This window comes from Teleopsis dalmanni, chromosome X, assembly GCF_002237135.1.
Source record: "Teleopsis dalmanni isolate 2A chromosome X, ASM223713v2, whole genome shotgun sequence".
In the NCBI taxonomy this organism is placed as follows: Eukaryota; Metazoa; Arthropoda; class Insecta; order Diptera; family Diopsidae; genus Teleopsis; species Teleopsis dalmanni.
In genome coordinates this window covers 30,353,193-30,375,282 of record NC_051848.1, presented here as the reverse complement: position 1 = coordinate 30,375,282, position 22,090 = coordinate 30,353,193, and the positions used below count along the sequence as shown (strand labels likewise).

The 22,090-nt window shown below is 29.5% G+C and overlaps 2 protein-coding genes across 3 annotated transcripts in view; one reads left to right on the top strand and one right to left on the bottom strand.

Annotated features, from left to right (window-relative positions):
- Nucleotides 1-16,173, bottom strand: part of LOC119687515 (UHRF1-binding protein 1-like) — a 71,277-nt gene extending 55,104 nt beyond the window's left edge. Inside the window, exon 1 of one of the 2 annotated variants that reach the window (XM_038101849.1) lies at nt 15,680-16,173. In XM_038101849.1, the coding sequence (XP_037957777.1) occupies nt 15,680-15,723 (44 nt within the window). In that variant the 5' untranslated portion in view covers nt 15,724-16,173. The remainder of the gene's footprint in view (nt 1-15,679) is intronic. The other variant, XM_038101848.1, reaches the window with a different exon arrangement.
- Nucleotides 16,174-18,928: 2,755 nt separating this feature from the next.
- Nucleotides 18,929-20,890, top strand: LOC119689810 (UBX domain-containing protein 7). Its single transcript, XM_038104719.1, has 2 exons — nt 18,929-19,937; nt 20,001-20,890. Exons 1-2 carry the CDS (start codon nt 19,239-19,241, stop codon nt 20,763-20,765), a joined length of 1,464 nt encoding a protein of 487 aa, XP_037960647.1. The 5' UTR covers nt 18,929-19,238; the 3' UTR covers nt 20,766-20,890.
- Nucleotides 20,891-22,090: the final 1,200 nt, after the last annotated feature.

Genomic DNA, 22,090 nt, shown 5'->3' with positions numbered 1-22,090 from the left:
ATTATCAGCATTATTCCATTTATTAACTTCGTATGTACTAATGTCACACTAACAATAAAATTGAAAATATAATATAGGATATTTAAGCATATTATTCTTTCTTACATTAGGAAAAACATTTTGAAGTAAGGTAATGGTTGTTTCAGTTACATTATCATTCGTTCGTGGTATAAGCTGAGCCAAAGGTATATCGTCCTCTTCATCGAACTCAATAGAATTAAATGACAACGATTTAAACGTCCGGCTTTGTCAAAATTAATTTTTAAATATTTTCAAACAAATACATATTAAATATAAACACCTTAATATGTACATATGTATGTCTGGATAGTATTTCGTATATGATAAACTGAATTTGTGAACAACAGATCAGTGGCGCCTGTATATATGCATTTTGCCATATATAGGCATTTTTTTCAGAAAAAAAAAACGGACAATTACATGCATATTCTAAGCTGAATAATGCTAGTTTTATAGTAAAATTATATTCAAAAGCATAATTTGTATAAAACAAAAACGAATAAGAAACAAAAAATTTTTTGTTCGTAATATGGAGCAGAATTTTTTTTTTCGTTCGTTATATAGAACAATCAATGTAAATATTTTGGGTGTTCGTTATATCGAAAATTCGTAATATCGAGCGTTCGTTATACTGGACGACCACTGCTGAGATAAAAAGAATGTTTGAGGCCCTATGCTCCACTGGGAGCAGAGGACTGCAGTAAGTAAGTCAGTAAGCAATATTTGATTTAATAAATATTGAAAATCTGAAATCAAAATTTTTATATGTTCAAAGTGATAAATTGAACAGAACTTTCAAAACTTAACATTAAGTATCTATGGTGGATGAAAATTTCTGAAATTAAAAATTGGTAACTAGGAATTTCTACAAATTGTCAAAGAAAAAATAAAATAGAAGTTGTTTGCATGTATTGAACACTATTAATTTGACAGTAAATTATATGGTTGTTGTTGTTGTTGTTGTAATTTGAGTTTATTTTCTAACTGATGACGGACCGTATATAAGCATATCTTACTGTGCGTCCTGATCTATTGTGTAAAAGTTATAAAATAATTTTGAAATCTTAATTTAAAACTAACGCCCGGTTCAGGCACACTTAACTCAAAACTGCACTTCGAAGACACAACCAACTTAACTGCAAAGTTAAGTTACTCTGCTATAAGCAGCTTATTCGTCCTATCCTCACTTATGCCTTCCCTATTTGGTCTGCCATCACTTATGCTCAGATGGAAAGAATCCGCCTGTTTGAGCAGGAACTTCTCCGTGATTGCACCAACTATAAGCGCAAGCCTAATGGTAAGCACTTCTCTATCTCCACTCTGTATGACAATGCCAAGATCACTCGTATTGATGAGTACCTCTTGACACTCGCCCGTAAGTATCTCACCCGGCTCCACGACCTTCCTCCTGATGTCTCTTGTCCAGATACCCTCCCAGTAGACCTTGTTCTAGCAAGATCAAAATCCTCTCGCTATTCCTCTTTTTAACCGCGGCTGTCGTGACCCTGGTCACAAAGAATATCACTAGTCTCACCCCCGCTAACTAGCCGTAAACCCACCACCTTCATTATTATCCTTTCTTCTTAATTCATGACCTTGCTTTCTGACTTAGATGAATCTAGTTCACTAGGTATTAAGTCTATCTACTTTCTCTCTCCCCTGATTACTGGAATGAAGTTCCCACATTGCTGTGGGAATCTGCTCCATTCATTCCTAACAGGTGGTTTTCGTGGGTAGTGGGTTCAAATTTAAAACTAAGAACAGATAAAAACAAAGTGTATAGCATCTAAAAAGCTAATTTATGTGGTAAGTCGTCCACATAGCGCACATGCCATGCTTAAAATTGAGAGGTTATTTATTTAGAAATCGTGATTTGGTAGCAATATTTCAGTGATATATCAAACAAAATTGTCTTCTATGGCATCATATACATATTTAGTTAAAAGTTACAATATTGAACGATATAGATCATTTAAAAATCAATAAATCTTTAAGAATTGTACAAATTACTACAAAAAAGATGCCCATTTGTTCCTACGAATTTTCTTCAGTAATCATTTGTCACAACAAATAACAGCTCTAGCAATTGTCATAAAATCATTGCGCTCAGAAAAACTTCATGTATACCAGGGTTGTCCAAACACTGGTTGGTTTCGACAAAAATAAAAATACGGCCATAATATAAAACATGTTTTTTAAAAAAACTCTTTTTAAAAAATTATTATATTTAATTAAATATTATATATATGGTGGAACGTTGGGACAGCGCACTGTCCAACAAGTGACTCCACTGAGTTAAAGGATTAGTCAAATTAGACCACGAAACTACTTGGGACCTTTTACGTCCTTCGATTCTCGGATGTTGTTATTGAGTTACAGCTGGAGTGGCTTCCGTTTGCATAACTACATCTTTTGTTAATGCAAGCAGCTCATTTAGATTCAGGTTTCCTGCCAAGTCATCACCAACTCAATGGTGTCCCAAGGCAGTCTTCCTCCTACTTGCCAGTGCTGGACATTGGCACAATATATGCACCGTGGTCTCCTTTTCTTCTAGACATAGTCTGCAAGTGTCTTCCTCAGCAAGAGTTATCTTTTTGAGGTGATACTTGAAGTTGCCATGTCCAGTAATTAGTGAGGTCGGCCAGCTTAGAGTGCTCCACGAATAGTTAAGTACTTTCGAACAAAATCTCCAGGTCAATTTAATTATGTGGTATGTAGTTAGAACATTTGTTTTTGAAGTGCTTTCTGGAAACAAGTATCATATTTATTTTCTATTGTGTTCTTTTCTATTTAAGGTGATCCTGTAATTCAACCTACGCAATACCAATCATCGATAATAATCTGTATTCAGAGTTGGAGAACATGCAATAAAAATCGAAGCACATTTTTCAAACTGAAGGAATAGTAAATTTAATTATCCGATATAAAACACCTTTATGCTTTTGTCTATTACAACAATATTGTTAACATGCAAACATATTTGCGTTGACTGGTAAAAGTTGAATTCAAATCAACTATAATAGAGTGCAATGTTAAATTAAAAGCACCCTGTTTTTACATGATATCAGGCTTTGAGGTTTCTCTTTGAATTTCCAGCTTTAGCTCATTAACATGGTTTATTAGCTTTCTTGCTATACTAAGATTTATTGGAATACTTGTCAATGAAAAGACAGTGCACGTATATATCAAGTTCATGTCATTTATTAAATATTCCTACATAGTACTATCTAATCTCAGAGCAGTCACTAGCCGTATGGAACGTTATGCAGATCCTAGATCAGTCATCGAATAATCAGCGAAGCTTGTAAGGAATATATAAATTAGTCAAAGAGAAGAAAGGGATTCTGTAGAAATTTCACAGCTAAGAAAGAGTAAAAGTACCCAGTTGCACGAACTCAGAAAAATCTCAACATAAGAGACATAAGATAATAAAGCTTTGACCAAATGTAGAACGTCCCATTCTGAAGTCACATTCGTAATCTCTCATTAATATTTTCTGTATTGAAGTGGACTTTCTAGGGTTTTAGAAAACACTTTGTAAGCAAAATAATTTCTCTATTTTGTTGTATTATGCTTTTGAAGTCGTTTTGTGGATATCTGAATTTTTTCTGAAAGACTAAATTTGTTATCACAAATTATATTATGAATTCATATTAAGGTACATCCACACCAAAGCGAACGCTTGCGAACGAACGAACTTTTACGGGTACCCTTGCCTGCGAATGTTCGTTGGTGTGGATGCATCTTTAAACTCAGATAAATTCTTTGAATATTGATGTTAATATAACTGAATATAGTTTTTTAGTTAATTTTTTTGTTAACAATTTATATTATAGCTGGATTAATAAACCCATTAAAATCACCTCTTACGAATGAATATGGAAGCTTGCAACCGCGTGCAACAGATGCAACCCCATTCCAGTAATCAATGAAGAAAGGTTAGCGCAAGAGGCTTAATACCCAGCAGGCTATCTAAGCCAGAAAGCATGGGCATAAATAAGCTTGGTTGGTAGATGCAATCCCATTTCAGTAATCAAGGAAGAGAGGTTAGCGCAAGCCAGAAAGCATGGGCATAAATAAGGTTAGTTGGTAGTTTGTAAAGGGGGTGGAGTATAGCTGGATTAATGTGTAATCTGTTTTCATTAGAAACTTTTTACCGACGTAAAGAATGTTTATTTCTAAGTAGTTTTATACGAAATATTTTAGGATTATAATGTAATTTTATATAGAAATTAAAATAAAAATATTTAAAAAAAACACACAACTAAAATATTTATTTTATTCAAGCTTTATAAAAGTTTTACTAAAAACAGAAGTAAAAGAAGTTTAAATTCAATCGTAATTATTTTTGCTTATATAATAATGAAAAAGAAAAAAATCTAAGAATATATTTATAAGAACGTAATCAGTATAAAATATTTTATAATAAATAACAAACTTTAGTTATCGCAAACAGATTTTATCATTGAATAAAAATTTTCATTTGAAAAGCCAAACGTAACGAAACAATAAAAATGAATCATTAACAAATGTTACATAAAAAACGTGATGTATTTGTAGATATGTACATGTGCTACTTAAATATTTATAATTACATAAATTGCACTACATTGTGAAAGTTGAAGTCGATACACGTATAGATGTGATTCAATGTAAAATACATTCAAGTAACAATCACAAACTACGAATGAAATGCTGTCAATACAATAAATGAGTGATTACGAAAAGCAGAATTTTATTCTTAAGGATTCAACCACATCTACCAATCAATTGAACATTTATAATTTTAATAAAAATTTAATACAAATGAAATATGACATAATTATGTAAATTATTGTCATTTTATTATTACATATACATATATTTTTTTTTTATTTTTTTTTTTTCATTTATTAAATGTATATTCTTTAAAAATATTATTTTATCTCATAATTAGGTTGACTTTAATACACTAAATACTTTGTCGGAACAGCTAGTAGTTCCTTTTAGTCAGCTAAAAATAATACGATGGTTGGAGAACAGAATAGAGCATAAAGGTATTTGCGTTAAGACTAACACTATGCAGTTTAAAAATTCGTATTATGCTTTAATTATAAAAAAAGTTATACGAATCATCAATTTTCTTGCTCAAAATCAAACTAAATCAATGCACTGAGCCGGCTTGAACCATACCTAGATATTGATCCAAGCTGCTTATTGTATATTGATATGTTTGGTAACAACTTCTTTGGACCACAAACTATTATACATAAATTACTCTTTACGTAAAATAGATTTCTGAAATTTATTTTTATTCTCAATATTAATTCAATATTAAAAACAAAAGAATAAAACGGGATGAAATTATAAACACGGTTAAGAGTCTTCAGAAGTGGCATCCGACTTGTCACAGGTTTTCTAACTGGACACTGCGGAGTTAAAAAACATTTATTGAATCTGGAGACGATAGCTGTAGACTTTGTTACGAAGAAGAGGAAACAGCAGAACACATATTGTGTCACTGTGATAGTCTTGCAAGACTCAGATCCGCTTATAACGGAATTAGGCAACATCTCTCCAAAGGACATACTGGCATTCTTAACTGCTACTCGTCTATGGAACTGAAGTGGGTATGTCACAGTTATCCTCGAGGATGCAGTGACGCGGACACTACTTTCCAACCCTTCTTTTGGAAAAAAAAAAAAAAGAGTCTTCTTCTTATTCTATACTTTTATAAATGTCAGAATTTTCTCCTCTTAAAAGTAAAAACAATGAAGTAATCATATTCACACGAAAAAATATGTGCTTCTAAATATGAACACAACCAAAAAGTATCTAAAAAGTGTGGAATTGAGATTTGACTGTCTACATGACATGCCTTTATAGTCATCTATATGATCTATAGATGATACATCTATATTTCATAGTCGCTATTAAGGAGAAAAACTTGTAATTATGTTTCCTTATAAATTAAAAATATATGCATTATACTAATGATACGACATATGTATTCGATTAAAGAATCGATTCATGAGCATATATGTTCCATTCGAAACGAATTATAAATGAAATTCTATATTATAATATGAAACTCTTATAAAACTCGTACATAATAAAATATTTGTGGCTAAACACTAACGCTGGAACTGGAGCTCCTTTGCTACGACATGGTTCGACAGTAAAATCGTAGGTTCCAAGACAATATGGCTCTACACTTAAAAAACTATGAACCTAATTAGTGGAACCGGTTTGATAGAAAAATCATAGCTTTCAAGATTTTGTGGCTTTTTGACAACAAAATAGTAAACCCCTAGATAATCGTTGAACCTTTAAACCGAACTATCGAAATTAAGTGAGTGTTATTCTCACCTTCTAAAAGCTACAACAGGCGGGATATTCTTTATTAGTAGATCTAATTGATAGATAAGACAACAATATTTAACTATAATATGTAGATAGTGAAAAGTTCAAGCCACAGATATTCGAACCTTGTTTGCTTCATATCAATTAAATATATTGTAATGAAAAAACTAATAATATATTAAATAATTTAATTACTTTAAATATATTATTTTCCATTATCAACAGATATTTCAGAAGAGCTTATAGATAATACTTTAACAGTGTCAGCGCTTAAATAATTTGCCTCTCAAATTAATTCCTGAATATTTCTTGTTGCATAGGTTTTAAAATGTACTGGGCTTTTAAACTAGTATCCTAATAATACATATTTTAACATTAGCACAACTTCATAATATAGATTGAAATATTACTTTGTTATCCCGACACTAATCATTGACTTTAATTTTATAGAAATCCTTTATTTAATAGAAATCATACTAATATAAAATATTTGTCGAAAAAAGGATCAAGGATCATTACTAATTCGATCAATTAGTACAGCATTTTAACCGTCTGTAAGTTCTGTTGGCTGGTTCGCAAATATATATATACCTATATACATATATATATATATTATATCGAGTATAGAGAATTCTTGAACCATTGATCCGAACTACATCAGAAATTAAAGCGGTTCACAGACTTAATTAGAACTAGATTTCGTATTTGCGTACCCGTAAGCTGCTCTTTTCTGCTCATTCTGCTCACAGCTCATGAGCAAGCAAAAAACTCTTTTCATACGATTGCTCACGCTCACGGTCATGAGCATGAGCTGCCATTAAATTATGAATTGGCTCACGCTCGCGAGCAAGAGTACAAGCTGAGATTGATTAGATCTCATGCTTATTGTTACTTTCGTTGCACAATTTGGCACGTGCCACTATTTATTTGAATTTTGTGCGTTTACTTAATTAATCGTTTTATATTAATTCAAGAGTTTTAAATTCAAATAAATATTTTTATATTTATATGCCTTAAATGTAATAAAAAACTATTGCTGGTAAGCTGGCTTTTTAGCTGAGCTCTTGTCTCGTGCAATCTCATGAGGAGATCTTCAATATGAGCAAATTGAAGGCTCACGCTGATGAGTAGCTCTTAAATATGAGCAAATTTTGGGCTCACGCTCTTGAACAAATTTTGGACTCACGTAATAATTGGCTCTTACTCATGAGCCTGAGCTACTCATGAGTGAGCAAATACAAACCCTAATTAGAACATTATAACTATATAAAATTTAGTTATGTGTAATTAAACCACACAGTCGTCTATGAATTGGACTTACTTACGCCTTTTAAAGAGAGAACAGAGAGTACGCTTCACTCGTCTGAGTACAGGCATGACAACTTCACCTAATCTTTATTTATATAATATAAATTATAAGTCATTTTCTTAATGCTTGAAGAATAACTAATATTATTCCAAATCAAAATGAATTTTCAATGCAACTTCTTCTTGCAGAAAAGATTAATTTGTAATAAAAATAAATTTATTGTTATCATTGACTTATTGATATAACGACGAATGAAGTCCTATAGAATGCGCCGAAGTGCAATAATTTAAAATGCAACGCATACCTTAATCAAAAGTTTACTTTACTTTGAGTATCTTATCCTGGTTTATGGCGAATTAAATTTATATGCTGAAATACAATATATTGAACTCACAACCATTGTAGAATGAAGTAAAACTTATTTGTTTTTTTTTTCTTATTTTTTAAATGAATACTGAAGACATTCGCTATAAACGTTAGAACTCAATAATAAAAAGACTCAATTTTATTTCTGTTCTTTTTTTATGGGTTCTCAAATTTAATAGTTTATGAAACAAAAGAATCGTTTCCTGCTTTTAGTTTTTCACAGCACCTTCACATCGATCCAATTCGATTACATTGTCGCTCAATATAAAGAAATATTTGCTCTTCCTTGCTCCTTGTGAAAAATAACTAACCAAAGTTATCAAAATTAAAATCGGTTAAAGTAAATAAACACAACTTCTATGTCGAAAATTTTATAATATTAAAAACAAAAGAGTCAAACCAATAGGTGCATCCTTTTGCATAAGTTAACAAAACAAGCAAGAAGTAAATAGGAAAGAAAAATTTTAGAAACTGCAACTGAAGGATCGTAAAAGTTTATACTAGGTTTATACTACTAGTTCTATGAAAAAACACACTTTCATACACTTTCATGAGCTTTCATTACAATTTTAATGGATATTTTTATAAGAAGAGTACTCAAATGAAGAGAAAGAAATCAACATGAATATATTTCGAAATCACAATTAAAATTTATTATTCTACCATCAGCATCCCATTGTTCATAGTTCATGCGATTTTATAGATTTTAGTATTTCTGTTTATAACTCGGTCATATGTAGTAGTGTTGAAGAGGTTATAATAATTTAATAATTTTTTTTTGTCTCTAGGTACACTGATAAACGATTACTGAGCTTTCATAAATGAAGTGAACAGTAAGTTATAGTTAATATGAAGGGTATTTATTCAAAGGTCATCCTTTTGGAATCATTAATAAGAGTATATGCAATGTTTTTTGCCTATATTAAAATTATTTTCTTAGTCATTATATACATAACTTAATTTAACCTATTTAACTTAGAACCAAGATCGCGCTACCAAGGTAGTCAAGTCTATGTCTTGCCGCCGCTAGGCAGTTGCATGGAACATGTTCTGTGGGGTCCCTTTCCTCTCTCTCTCTCTCTCTCTCATTACTTTTTCTACTCTCTGTCATATGCGAAACTAAACTAGTGTCATATGCAAAACTAGTGTTCAGCATATAACAGATCATTTTAAGCCTACATATTATAAATATAAAAAATTAATATATGTAGCAATTTAAATTTAAAAAAGGTTTTTATATATTCCGAGTACAAAAATTATATTTATATTGAGTGTTTTATTTTAAAATTAATTAATTTGTAAAATATTTTTAATGACATATACTAATAAATGCACATTTAATTTGTAAAATATATTTCGGAGATAAGAAAACGCAGACATACTTACATTTTCATTTATATATATTCCTCATAATCTATCAGCTTATATGAGAATTATCATCTATCAGTAAATAATTATTGTAAGCAATTTTTAAGACTATACAAATACTGATAAAGTATTTAAGTAAGAGGATTTAAAAAGTGCAATTAAGTATAAGTCGATATATGGTATTAAAATAAGTCACGTTGATACAAATAATAAAAATTACAGTATTAATAGTTAATAAATTGCAGATGTGAATATTTAACCCACGATAAATACTATGAATAGAAAAGATATAGCATACGTACAATGCTATTACCTTTTTCATATTCATTCAGTAATTATCATTTGTGATATAAAAAACACGGTTAAATTTAAAAAGAACAGAATAAATTTACAGAGATGATATTTTCTTTCTATTAAGTATATAAATCAAAGTAAATACATTTAAGTTCGTTGTCATTATTAATCTTTGTCATTATTTTAAAGACTCTATTACATTTACATAATTAAAAATTTAAATAATTAAAAATTTAAATAATTAAAAATTTAAAAATTCCCTAAAGATTCTATTAGTATAATTCGTAATTATATAGATACAGTAGACAATATCACATACTTTAAAAACGCAAAAGCCGTTGCTGGTAAAGAAACTAAAAATATTCTAACCATAGCTCATAAAGCATGGACTTGAGCAGTACGCCTTAAGTATAGATACATTGAATTCTTAACCTTCGTAAAAACGTTTATGTTTATAGTCTAGACGTATTCGAATACAATTCCTTGTAAAAGATTGTTAAAAATAAAATATGCTATAGTCTGACAATAATCAAATATAGAAGAATATTTTTAAACAGATATTATTACATACGAATTGACAATCAAAATCATCAATATTAGTTATAATAAAATCAAAACCATATACATATGAATCAAACTTAAGATATGGACAATATTTGACATAATATTCATTAAGGTCGGTAAGTTTATGCTTTAACCTTCTTATACTCTGCTCATCGCTGTATTGGGATTCTAAAAGCAGTCTTCGAATATATATACGTAATTATTAAAGAAAAGTTGGAACTTAATTAAAACACGGGGCTGACATAAATTACTACTAATAAAAATGAAAATTTTTAAAGAGGTTCTTTAGCATCATGAAGATAAACAAATTATAATGACAAAGATATCAGAAATATTCAATTATTTTATAGGTACCGAACCATATTATCTCTGTATTCCCAACGTTGAAGAATATATATTATACATAATTAAAGCTTATGTTAAATTGAACCCGAATAGAGCCTAGTTAGTAACATTAATACAAGGAGATAGATACTTCTATTCGAAACTAAAAAATATCAATATCCTAAATACCATACTACACAGCAATACAATGTTATTTAAAAATGCTGCAAATACTTTATACCTTTCTATATAGTTAATTAATAATTAACTAAGATATTTACAAAATCTTATTGAAAATAAAAAAAATATATTATTGACTTTTTAAGAAGTTCGTCTGAGTATATTGAAAAGTTTCTTGACACATCATTTATTTTACTTTAAAAGTTAAGTTACTTTTTGTTGACAGTCTGCAGCTTTATGGTTTCTCATTCACTTCATATACAACACTTTCAAAGATAACTTTTCCAAACAATAAAAACTAGTAAAAAAAGTTTATCTGTACATAAATATTAAGTTGGATTTAAAAATTGACTCCAAGTTTAGTATAAATAAATTGCTAATTTTAACAGACAATATTAAATCTTAATTAAAAGTTTCACTTTTTTTCAAAATCAGTTAACAGAAAATTATATATTAATAAGAATATCGTAAATGGAATAAAAAAGATTTGTATCAAATATGTTTGTTCAAACTTTCTAAATTATTAGTAGTAGAAGATATTTATAATAGATTTACAAACTGTTTGAACCTTTTTTAGAAGGATATAACAGAAGTTAGAGTTTTTTATATGGAAAACCTCATGCTATGTAAGAAATATCGCAACCCATGAAGACCTAAAGATCGAAAAGGTTAAACAGTATATAAAGAAGAAAGTCATCAAACTATTCTTAACAATACCTAAATACTCATTCCAAACCAGGACTAAATATATATAGACTTAAATCAATCGTCAACATTATTATCTTTGGTAAATATGTGGGACTTCAAGTTTTCACAATGCTGTGGAAATCTTCTACATTCATTCCTAAGAGTTGGTTTAGTGGGATCAAGTCTCACACTGTGGCTTACGATGCTTCCACCTACTGTCAAAAAAAAAAGGGACTTCAAAGCATTCTGTTATAAATAATACATAACCATAGTACCGATATTTTTAAAAATGTGTAGAGAAATAGTAAGTGATCCATAAATGCAAACTCTTACATAAGAGATTATAAATGCACGCAGTCTATTATTCGAAGAACAGGGCTAAAAAGAAAGAGTTGTTTATCTGGAAAAGTTTTAGATGTATCCGAAACAATACTTTTTTTAACTTTATTGTAGTGTTATTACAAATTTGCAGAGAAGCGAATCGAAAAGATTATATTCTAATAATTCAATATGTAATGTAAGAAATCGCTGATTGAACTGGCTAAATTCATACAATTAGTACTTTTAAAAACAATCATACCCACACTTTTATCAGAGCTAAAATTTGTTCGTAAAAACCAAAAAAAAAACGCATCGACAAAAAAGACTTAGCTCCCATGGAAAAATAGTGACCATCACAAATACTTATTACAGAGGTTTCGATCAATCGTTCTGTAAGAAAGCTGTAGAAACATTATAAAAGTTGAAGGAAAATATTTTTATGTATAAAAAATCATGTACATATTACCATGTACATATTACCATGTATATATGTTACTCTTTTCTTTTTCTTTTCTTATTCCTTTGAGAATGTGCTCTTAGACTTCAAAAAAAAAAAAACTATTCAGTCAACTTATTATATATGTTATATTGTTAAAATATGTGTGATTCACTAATATCTATTTGAAATATAGTAGTAGACACCGACATGACCGGCAAATCGAACACTCAAATTAAATGTTATAACATCAAAGACACACACACACAAAGCTTTGAAGAGGTACTTTTAAGCAGATATTTGGGTATTCATTACATTAGAAAATGAAATGAACAAATCATAAAAATATCAAGTAACTTGGTAACATTATAATACTAGATTCACACGAGAGTGTCTGTAATTTTAGCTGTCAACAATTTTCATTTTAATTGAATGCCATAACAACTGCCAATAAAATCGTGTACTCGAATTACGATTTATATAACAATTTGAAACGTATATGAATATATATTGAATGACATGAAATAATTGATATATGTTATAAAGTTTAGATAGAGACCATACTCTATCTCATGTGTCAGTGCCCTTCTTTAGCTAAGAGATGATCAAAAATCTTCGGGGCCCCTTTTCTCACCGACCTGACCGAGCTATCATCCTGTCACATCCCGTAATATTAGAGACCTAGCTAATTTTATAGAACTATCAGGTTTCCTTTCCCTAATAGGGGAGTTATTGCCTTTTTCGGCGTTGGTTATACCTATGTACACTGATCTTTCAATTTATATATGTACCAATACAGTAAGTAATTCTTTATTAACTTATACAGTCGCAGTAAAATCTGTAATAACAGATAATTACTACTCATAATTAAAGTGGAATAATAAAAGATTTGTAGAATAGAAGAAAAATTCTAATTGGAATTTATGAGAAAAATTTTTTTTGGGCTAATTGCCTTTTGAACTGATTGGAGAATTTTAATGATGCCGTCGGAATTACTTTTACAATAAAAAGCAAAAGAATGGATTTTGATTGATGGAATGCTTACATATATAGAAAACCAAATATAATATCTAAAAAACAAATTGAAATAGTTATTGTTTGTGTAGATGCTTATTTTATATCTATGAATCTATCTACTTCGCAGTCTACAGTCATTATAAATACAAATGTTAATAATAAGAAGTAAAATATAAGCAAATAGATTTCGAATGAAAGTATGCTAAACTCAAAAAAAGATCGAAATAGATTTGTGTTAACATAGAAAAACATTGACAAAATAGAAAATAAATATTAAATGTAGAATTTAAATAGAATCATCGTTTTTCACTATTAGATGTTCGCTATTAGGGAATCTATAGCTTGTCTGGTAGTGGGTAATATATTTAATAATAATATATACATACTATTAAACAGTTAAGCTGCTTTAAAGTTCTTAGCCTAATTTATATCCAGGACGATTTTTGATTATAACACATCTAAACGAGTTGTCGACGCAGTTTAACATCTCTTTACATCTCCCGGTCATAGGGATATTTTCAGCAATTGCCAAGCAGACGAGCTAGTCGGATGTGCTGCTTCAGGCAATCACTCGGAACACCTAAAAAACTTAAACATATCGTTGACTATGACTTTGCTTTGTTCTTTCTGTGCTGAACTTTTTAATAAAATATGGAGACTCAACAATATGTAAGCATCTTTATGGAAGTTGATCAAGTTTTGTTTAGAAGTAAATAGAGAGATATTTGTATTGTAGTAGGTTTGGTCACTGATCATAGTCGATCAGGGAACCTTGCTAGAATATTAAGTATTTTGTCGCTGTTATGTTATTTTGTTGTCGTTATGTTATAACGATGAAAGTTCATCATATCTGCTTTGTTTTTTGCTATTCTAGAGGTTTTATTTTTTTATAAGATCTTAACCAATTTCAAGACCTCCACTAAAAAGCAGTTTATTCTTGGCTAAATGTTTAAGATGGTTTTTAAACCTCCAAGCTTTACTTAAACGGTCGCCGGCTTAACGTTGCCTAATCTATCATTTCCACTTTTAATCCGTTAGATTATAGTCGTATTATATGGTATATTTTTCAAGAATTTGTTCTTTAACTACATAATTTTAATTTATTACTTATTTTGTTAATTTGTTTTTATTTCAATTAATTATATTTAATCAAAAAAGTCGTAAATGAAAATTAACAATAATACAATTATTATTGAAACAAACCAACATTAAGCAGACTGAAGTACATGTAGTTGTGGTTTCTGTTGTCCTTCTTATTATTCTATTAACCCTGCTTAGCACAGAAAATTGTTATTTGTATTCTCTGCATTAATTTATAAATACCAAAAGTGTGAATGGACTACGAAGAGGCGAATGATGCTTGGACCTAAAGCCGAGTCTTAGCTAGTCTTAGTCTTAGCTATAATATGTGAGTAGACTAAGCGGCTTGCAAAATCTCTAATCTATGTCTATCTCTAACACTGATATATAGGCAAATTTAAAATATAATCCTTATTTATTTTTAAAAATATTAGTTAAATTGTTTATTTTCTCAGCGAAGTTGGCGAACGGGGAACTTTTTTTTTAATTTGCAGATATTTTCCTATTGAGATTTAATTTGAAAAAAAAAGTATATTATTAAATGATTCATTATTAATGAGTTTATTTTTACATTTTCAAATCAAAGTGATAAATATGTGATAAAGCGTTCAAACAAAATTTTTAATAAGCACTCGCGATAAGAAGGCAATTAATACCTTAGCAGGGCAGCTTAAGTTCACCCGTCTACACAAATTCACCCATTTCACTCATTTCACCCATTTCACCCATTTCACCACTTTAAAAACCTCTGTTATACTCTTGAAGCAACAGCCTTAATGATTAAAACGGTTAAAATACAAAAAAAGTATAATAAAAAAAAAAATAAAAAACACTGACAAGCTAAGGCACAGGCTACTCATTACGCAAACTTGAAGGCTGCTGATTTTTTAATTTCTTTTACTTTTACTTTTGTTGTATAGTTTTTGTTGTTGGTGTTGTTACTGTTGCTGTTGCTGTTGCAGTTAATGTTTTTGCTGTTGTTTTTATTTTGTTTTTTTGTGTTCACACAACAAAGTGTAAATGTGTAATGAGTTGAATCATTTTTTTGTGGGCCAGCGTAGCGGAGGAGTGTCTTTTTACGCTGAAGTTTATGATTGCCTTTCTTTATTGTTTTTATCATTGTTGTTGTTGTTGTTGGTGTTGTTGCTACTACTGTTTTTGTTGTTACTACAGTGTTTTGGTGATACTATTTGGTATAATTGTAATTAGAATCTCTTTTGTGGTGAAAAATCAATTTAATTTAAATTTTTACACCAAATATTGTCAACTTAATGGACCTTTTATATAAATTATTAAATATTAAATTATGAGAACATAATTTTAATTGCTTTAATAGACAACAAAAAAATGTAAACAATAATTGAACTTACATGGACAAGTGCTTCAAAAGTTGATTTTTTATCAAAGAAACCATTTTGCGAATAGTTGAATTTTATTTACTGCCGCTAAATCTATTAAAATGTTTAATAGTTCTGCAGTTTAATTTTTTGTTTATGACTTCTAGCCCATCAAAAAAACTTATTGTTATCTTATTGCCAATAATTACACTTTTAACACGTATTTACACACAAATATTGAGGCAATAGAAACAACAAAATAAACAAGAGGCATAATATTTTTGTTGTGTTGGATATATATTGCATTTGCATTCACTTAAATTTCTTTGCATAACGATACACTTTCCAACATTTTAAGACTAGTTTAGTTTGTCAGATGTTTGTAAATCATTTAAAAGATGAAATAAATTACAACAAAATACTTAATAAAGCTTTATTACAAGACTTCAGACAGTTTCACTCAAAATTCTTTTTCTTTAACTTCCAAATTCTATTGTTCTCGCGACAACACCATCTGAAAGACTGCTGACTGGTGTATGAAAGAGAAGCAATTTGTATGGAGCCATACTTGCATACTTCGCTTACTTGCAAAAAAAGCTCATATGGAATGAAACCAACTGTTGAGAAAATATTTTAAAAGTTCAGTTTGCAAGCAGAAATTTGTTGAAAATGTTTATTGTCGCAATAAAATTGGTGAAAAACAATTTACAGCTTAATACGTTCAAAAGTCGACATCGTAAGTATATTAATTATTGTCTCGTACACATTATTAAGCTGCGTGTGTTAATAAAGAAATATATACATAATTTAAAGCAAGTTTATACTGAATTGATAAAAATATTTAAATTAATACAAAAAGTAATAACGTTTGTGAAGCAATGAAATATATTGTTTAAATATTAAAATTTAACAACTAAAAATAAGAATACAACCAATTAATTCAATTATTCTACAGCTGGTTTATGATTTCGTTCTAATATAAACACAGCAATTGAATTTGTTAAAACTTGCTTAGCAAATTAACAAATCTCCTGAAAAATGAGCGAACATAAAAGTCAAGTACGGCTTTGGGTCAATTGAAATAGGTGCGCTGACTCAGCTTCAAATTTGGCAGGGCAAGAGTACGATTCCTGGTACATGCAGTCTCAAAAAATTATTTACGAATAATTAAAAACAAGAATTATTTCCAAGACCACCGATGATAAGTATTTGGCAATACTCTAAACAGCTGTATGATCAGCCAAAAATTCAATTAATTAAAATAATAAAAAAATTAATTTTCGTTGTTGTTGTTGTAGTTCACTACTTTTAGAAAAACTTCGTCATAAAATTTTAAAATAAATCTGAAACTATTAATTTTTAATAATAAATATGAAAGTAATGATATAGTATTAATTTTTCAGCAAATTTAATCATTGTTATATGGTAGTGTGTTCTAAATATTCAGATAAAAAAGTTTTGTTGTTGTCATTAGGATCCAAACTGAGTCCTACAAACCATACGCATAAAACGACCTCATTATTAAATATTTAGAAAGACACTTTAACTACCTAGATTTTAAAAATAGCCTAATGAAATCGATATCACTTTTCACACTTTAAAAAGCCCTCCAAAACCTAACCTGAGATAAATCTTCGCATTGTACTTTATTTGTTAACTTATAAGCAAAACAACCATTATCAAGTCAGTTTTTTTTTCTTCCAAAAACAGCAGCTAGTCCAGTAGAATACGTGCAATCTATTTATTTATCTCTGTATGGACATTTGGTAGCACGGTAAATATTTCTCATGTTAAGAAAAGATTTTGCTATTTTTATGATATATAAATTCAATTCATTAATAATTTAATATAAAAACAATTTTAACATAAAAATCATTTATTTCTGTAATATTATCTGTGAATTGCTTTTATTTATTTTAAATTTTTATTAATTACAACTTAAGTTTCAAAATTGAGTTAAGCACGACTTACGTCATTATAGTGACAGGGCTGTAAAATCGGCCCAGCAGCTTATAGTGGCATCGATGCCAAAAGAAACACCATGGCATCGATGCTTTATTGATGTTTTAATCTGTTTTAAGGAAGCAATGTGCGAAATTTATTGCTTTATGCTGTATTTCACCTCAAATTTTTGTTTTTTATATATAAGTTCTTTGTATTTTTATGTAATATTTTAAGAAAAATATAATAATAAAATATATATACACATATATTTTTCACAAATAAAAATGATTTTTATTTGAATTTTTCGATTCTTTGCTTTGTAGCAGCGAAATTACTACAAAATTTATTGATTTCACCACACAATTATATTCATTCCCACATCTTTTGCATAAAGAAACCACCATCGCAATAATGCTTTTATGAATGACTAGGCATAAATAAGGATGGTTTTCCTATAATATACAATGCACAAAAATACATTTATTTGATATCGTAGTGACATGGATAGTTAATGCAGTATCGCTGATGCATCGATACCTTCGCCCGCTGGAAATATTCTTGTCTATTCTTATATAATATTCAATATGACATATATACTATTAATCAAACTAATAACATTTTTATAGAAATTATATAACATAGATTTATAATTCCATATGCAACGATAAGTAGAAGATGTTCCATAAAGTAATACAGCAAAATTGATCATATAAAATTTTATTTCAAACAAAAAAATAAGAATTAGCAGTTGAAGCAGAAACATATTGAAGATTTTTATGCAGCATCCTTAAATCTGGAATTTTTACACAAAAATTATATTATTCTGTAATTATCTGTGAATTGCAAGGAATTGCAGTTTTAGTTAATTGTTCTGTAGGAAATTAGCTGGCCCGTTCTAACTTATAACAAATAATGCATGTAATCATTTGCATAACACATAAAAATCATATCAAATTTTTTTTTTAAGCAAGTCACCGATAATTTATCTGTTGTCAGCATTTACAGACGTAGTTGCCACAATTAAATATTTTTAAAGCAATATTCCCTTATTTGTAGGCTAATAATTAATTATTGTCCAACTTTAATTTACTTATCAATTACTTTCTTATAAGAAAAATGCGACCAATTGTCATGTATTCAATGAGTTCATTGCAAATATTCATCAATTGTACTAAAGTGAATAAACTGTAACTTAATTGACTTTACTAATTATATTATTTTTTAAACTGGTTTTATACAAATAAATAAATTTTTTTTATGTTGTATTTTATTTTCTGGACATAGTTGCTATTTATACATATGTCGAATTAAATAAAATCGAGCTAGATATCTATAACTCTATTTGTTAATGCGTTTATGATAAAAATAATTGCACAAACTTAATATATTTGATAGAACTTATATATACTATTAAAGATTTTTGTAACGAAACAGTTTTTTGGTGAGTTTTTTATTTTCAAACCTCATTGTGAGTTTCATATCGCATATGTGCGTTTTAAGTATCTCGAAATTTGTGTAGTTAAATGTCAAACATATTCCATACGTCAAAATTGAAAAAGAAGCTACAATTCGCTATTGAGTGTGTTGCAGGAGAGTTGCTTGTTGTTTGCGAATTTAGTTTTGTTCGTTATTTGTTTCATGAGTTAACATGTCAGATTCGCAAATAAGCAAAGTAATTGAAAATTTGGTTGAAGTTGCTGGTATAACCACTTCGCAAGCAAAACTGTTATTGGAAGCTTGTGGAAACAATTTGGAAGCTGCAATATCATTGCATTTTGAAGGTGGCGGAATTGATGCGTTGCAAACAAACAATGATGCTTCAGTTGAAGATGATGTCCGACCTCCTATTCCTCCGAGGCGCGAACAGTTGTGTAGACCTGAAGATGATAATTTTTTGTTGCTGCAGCCACAAACACGTCGCGCGAATACTCGTTCACAGGTAAAAGTTTGTCCATTGCGAGATTTTGCACGCGAAGGTGCCTTAATGGAACAGGAACTTAACGAAACTGCCAATAGTCTTAGTGAACCTTTTGATAATGTTGCATATGCTATGGAGACTAACGATGATAGTAGCCCTAGTGTAAATACACGTAAAAGACGCCGCGAAAGAAATGCCCCTCTCTCATCGAGTACTGCTAATTCTAGATTAGGTGATCTGTACCGTCCACCAACTGATATAACATTCGCAGGCACATTCCAAGTAGCACGTACAACCGCTACTGATATGAAGCTGTGGTTATTGGTTAACATACAAAGCGATAATTTCGCATCACAACTGCTTAACCGAGATGTTTGGTCTGATAAAATAATGCGTTCAATTATTAAAAAGAAATTTCTACTATGGCAGGTAATATTTCTATTTTTGCAGTTATAATATTACAATGTTATGATAATCATATAAATTTTATAGGTTGATGCTGAAGCGTATGAAGGTCGTCGTTTCTGTGCGTTTTATCATTGCACAGAACAGCCTTATGTCTGTGTTGTGGATCCACGCACTGGTGAAGAAATGTGGAAAAGTAGAGATCCTAAACACTCTAGTTTGATAAAAGACTTAAAAGAGTTTCTTATTCATAACAAAACACTTGCTGAACAGATGGAAGATGATTTCCCTTCTACATCGAAACGAAGTCGTAAAAGTTCGGTTAATGGCCGAAATGGTGAAATTTCAAAAAAACCAGCAACAACTGCATCTACAATAACAAAAGCGCCATCAACGAAAAAAAATTCATCTAATGTTACGGAACTTACTGAGAAGGAGCAAATTGCTTTAGCTATACGTAACTCAATGAAGGTTAATAATGATGATGTTATTGATGACGATGAAGTTAATAATTTGTATAAAATGGATACTTGTGTTGATGATTCTGTAGTTAATTCATTTAAATCCTACGAACGCTATTTGGGTGTTGAGGAAAATGATTTGACCCGTATAAAGCTACGACTTTGGAATAAGGAAGAAAATGACGAAGTTGTTGAATTGCGTTGGCCGTCAGATACACAATTAAATGTCCTTCGCATATATATTGAACAAATTTATAAACATATTCCACCTACTGCTTATCGAATTATTTGCGCTTATCCCCGTAAGACTTTTGAAAATGAACATTTCCAAAAGTCTTTGAAACAATTGGGCCTACATCCTACCGTCAATTTACACGTTACAGTCGACTAAAATTACAAACCTATTAATATAATATTTATATACTTAGTTTTACGAATTAAAATCAGAAAGAGCCAAATATAAATAATCTCTAAAAAATTCTTCTTTTTTAGTTGCTTTAAACAAAATTAAAATAAATAAAAAACATACAAAATAAAATTTCATTAAATTAAAAGTTGAATTTTTAAAACTAAAAGATGAACTGAATAAAGTGGTGACTTGATGAATATAAAAATAAGAACAACTAAATGGTTTGTCTGAATAGTTATGGAAATGCTGCTTTTATATATACATGTGTTACTTTCAGAATATGTATATAAACTCATTTTTTAATATTTATATTTTTTTAACATACATATATAAACATGGCTTAACGTTTAGGCTAGTAAATATCATTTCGTAAATATTACATATTTTTACAACATAACGAAATCATATCACACAATTATTATAGTTCATGCTATTCTAATTATATGAGTATTTTTTTTTTTTAAAAACCATTCATTCATTTGTAATATTTGTCGCCACTAAACCAAAATATTCTAATACATTCTATAACAGTTGTACACAGATATGTTTTAATGAAAGGTTAGTCTATAATTATCTAGTGCATAAAAATGCTTTTTTTCTAGTTTGTAACTGGTGTTTATTAAAGGTTAGGTTAGGTTATACCAGCGACCCCTAATGGATCCACTTAGGCCTATTGGCTCATTGCATTACCGTATATGTAGGAAAAACTCAGGGTTTAAAACCACCTAGAACCTTCGACTAAGCCTAAAATGCCATTCAGTGTCTGGTTCTGCAATTGGTCGAGATCCTCAAGAAAGGGGGCTCCTAAAGTATTGAGTTGCCGGCCCATGGTTGTTTATTGTTAGTAATTAACAAAAAAAAAGTTACTATTGACTTTATAGTAGTATAGTTTTTAAATAAACAGGATAATTGTCCTTAATTTATTAGTATCTATTAGGACATCTATTGCAATGGAGCTAACTTCAGTGAGGTCGAATATAAACGTCGACTAACAGCTCTCCACACAGATGCAGTATGCACTTCAAGATCATGGTTGTTCTGCAACAAAATCCTCAATGAACCACCGTCTAATATCTACCGTGAAAAGGGACGCATTCCACGTACAGCTAAAATTGTCCTAGCTCAATTAAGTTCAGGATATAGACATGCGCTAAACGGTTACTTGTCACGCATAAATGAGTCAAAATGCTTTAAACGCTAATTCAAGTAATTTCAACAAGTAAAGTAGAAGAATAACATAATTATTATTAATAATAATTTTATATGTATTAGTGATCCTAGATGGAGTATAGAGAATAAACAAAATC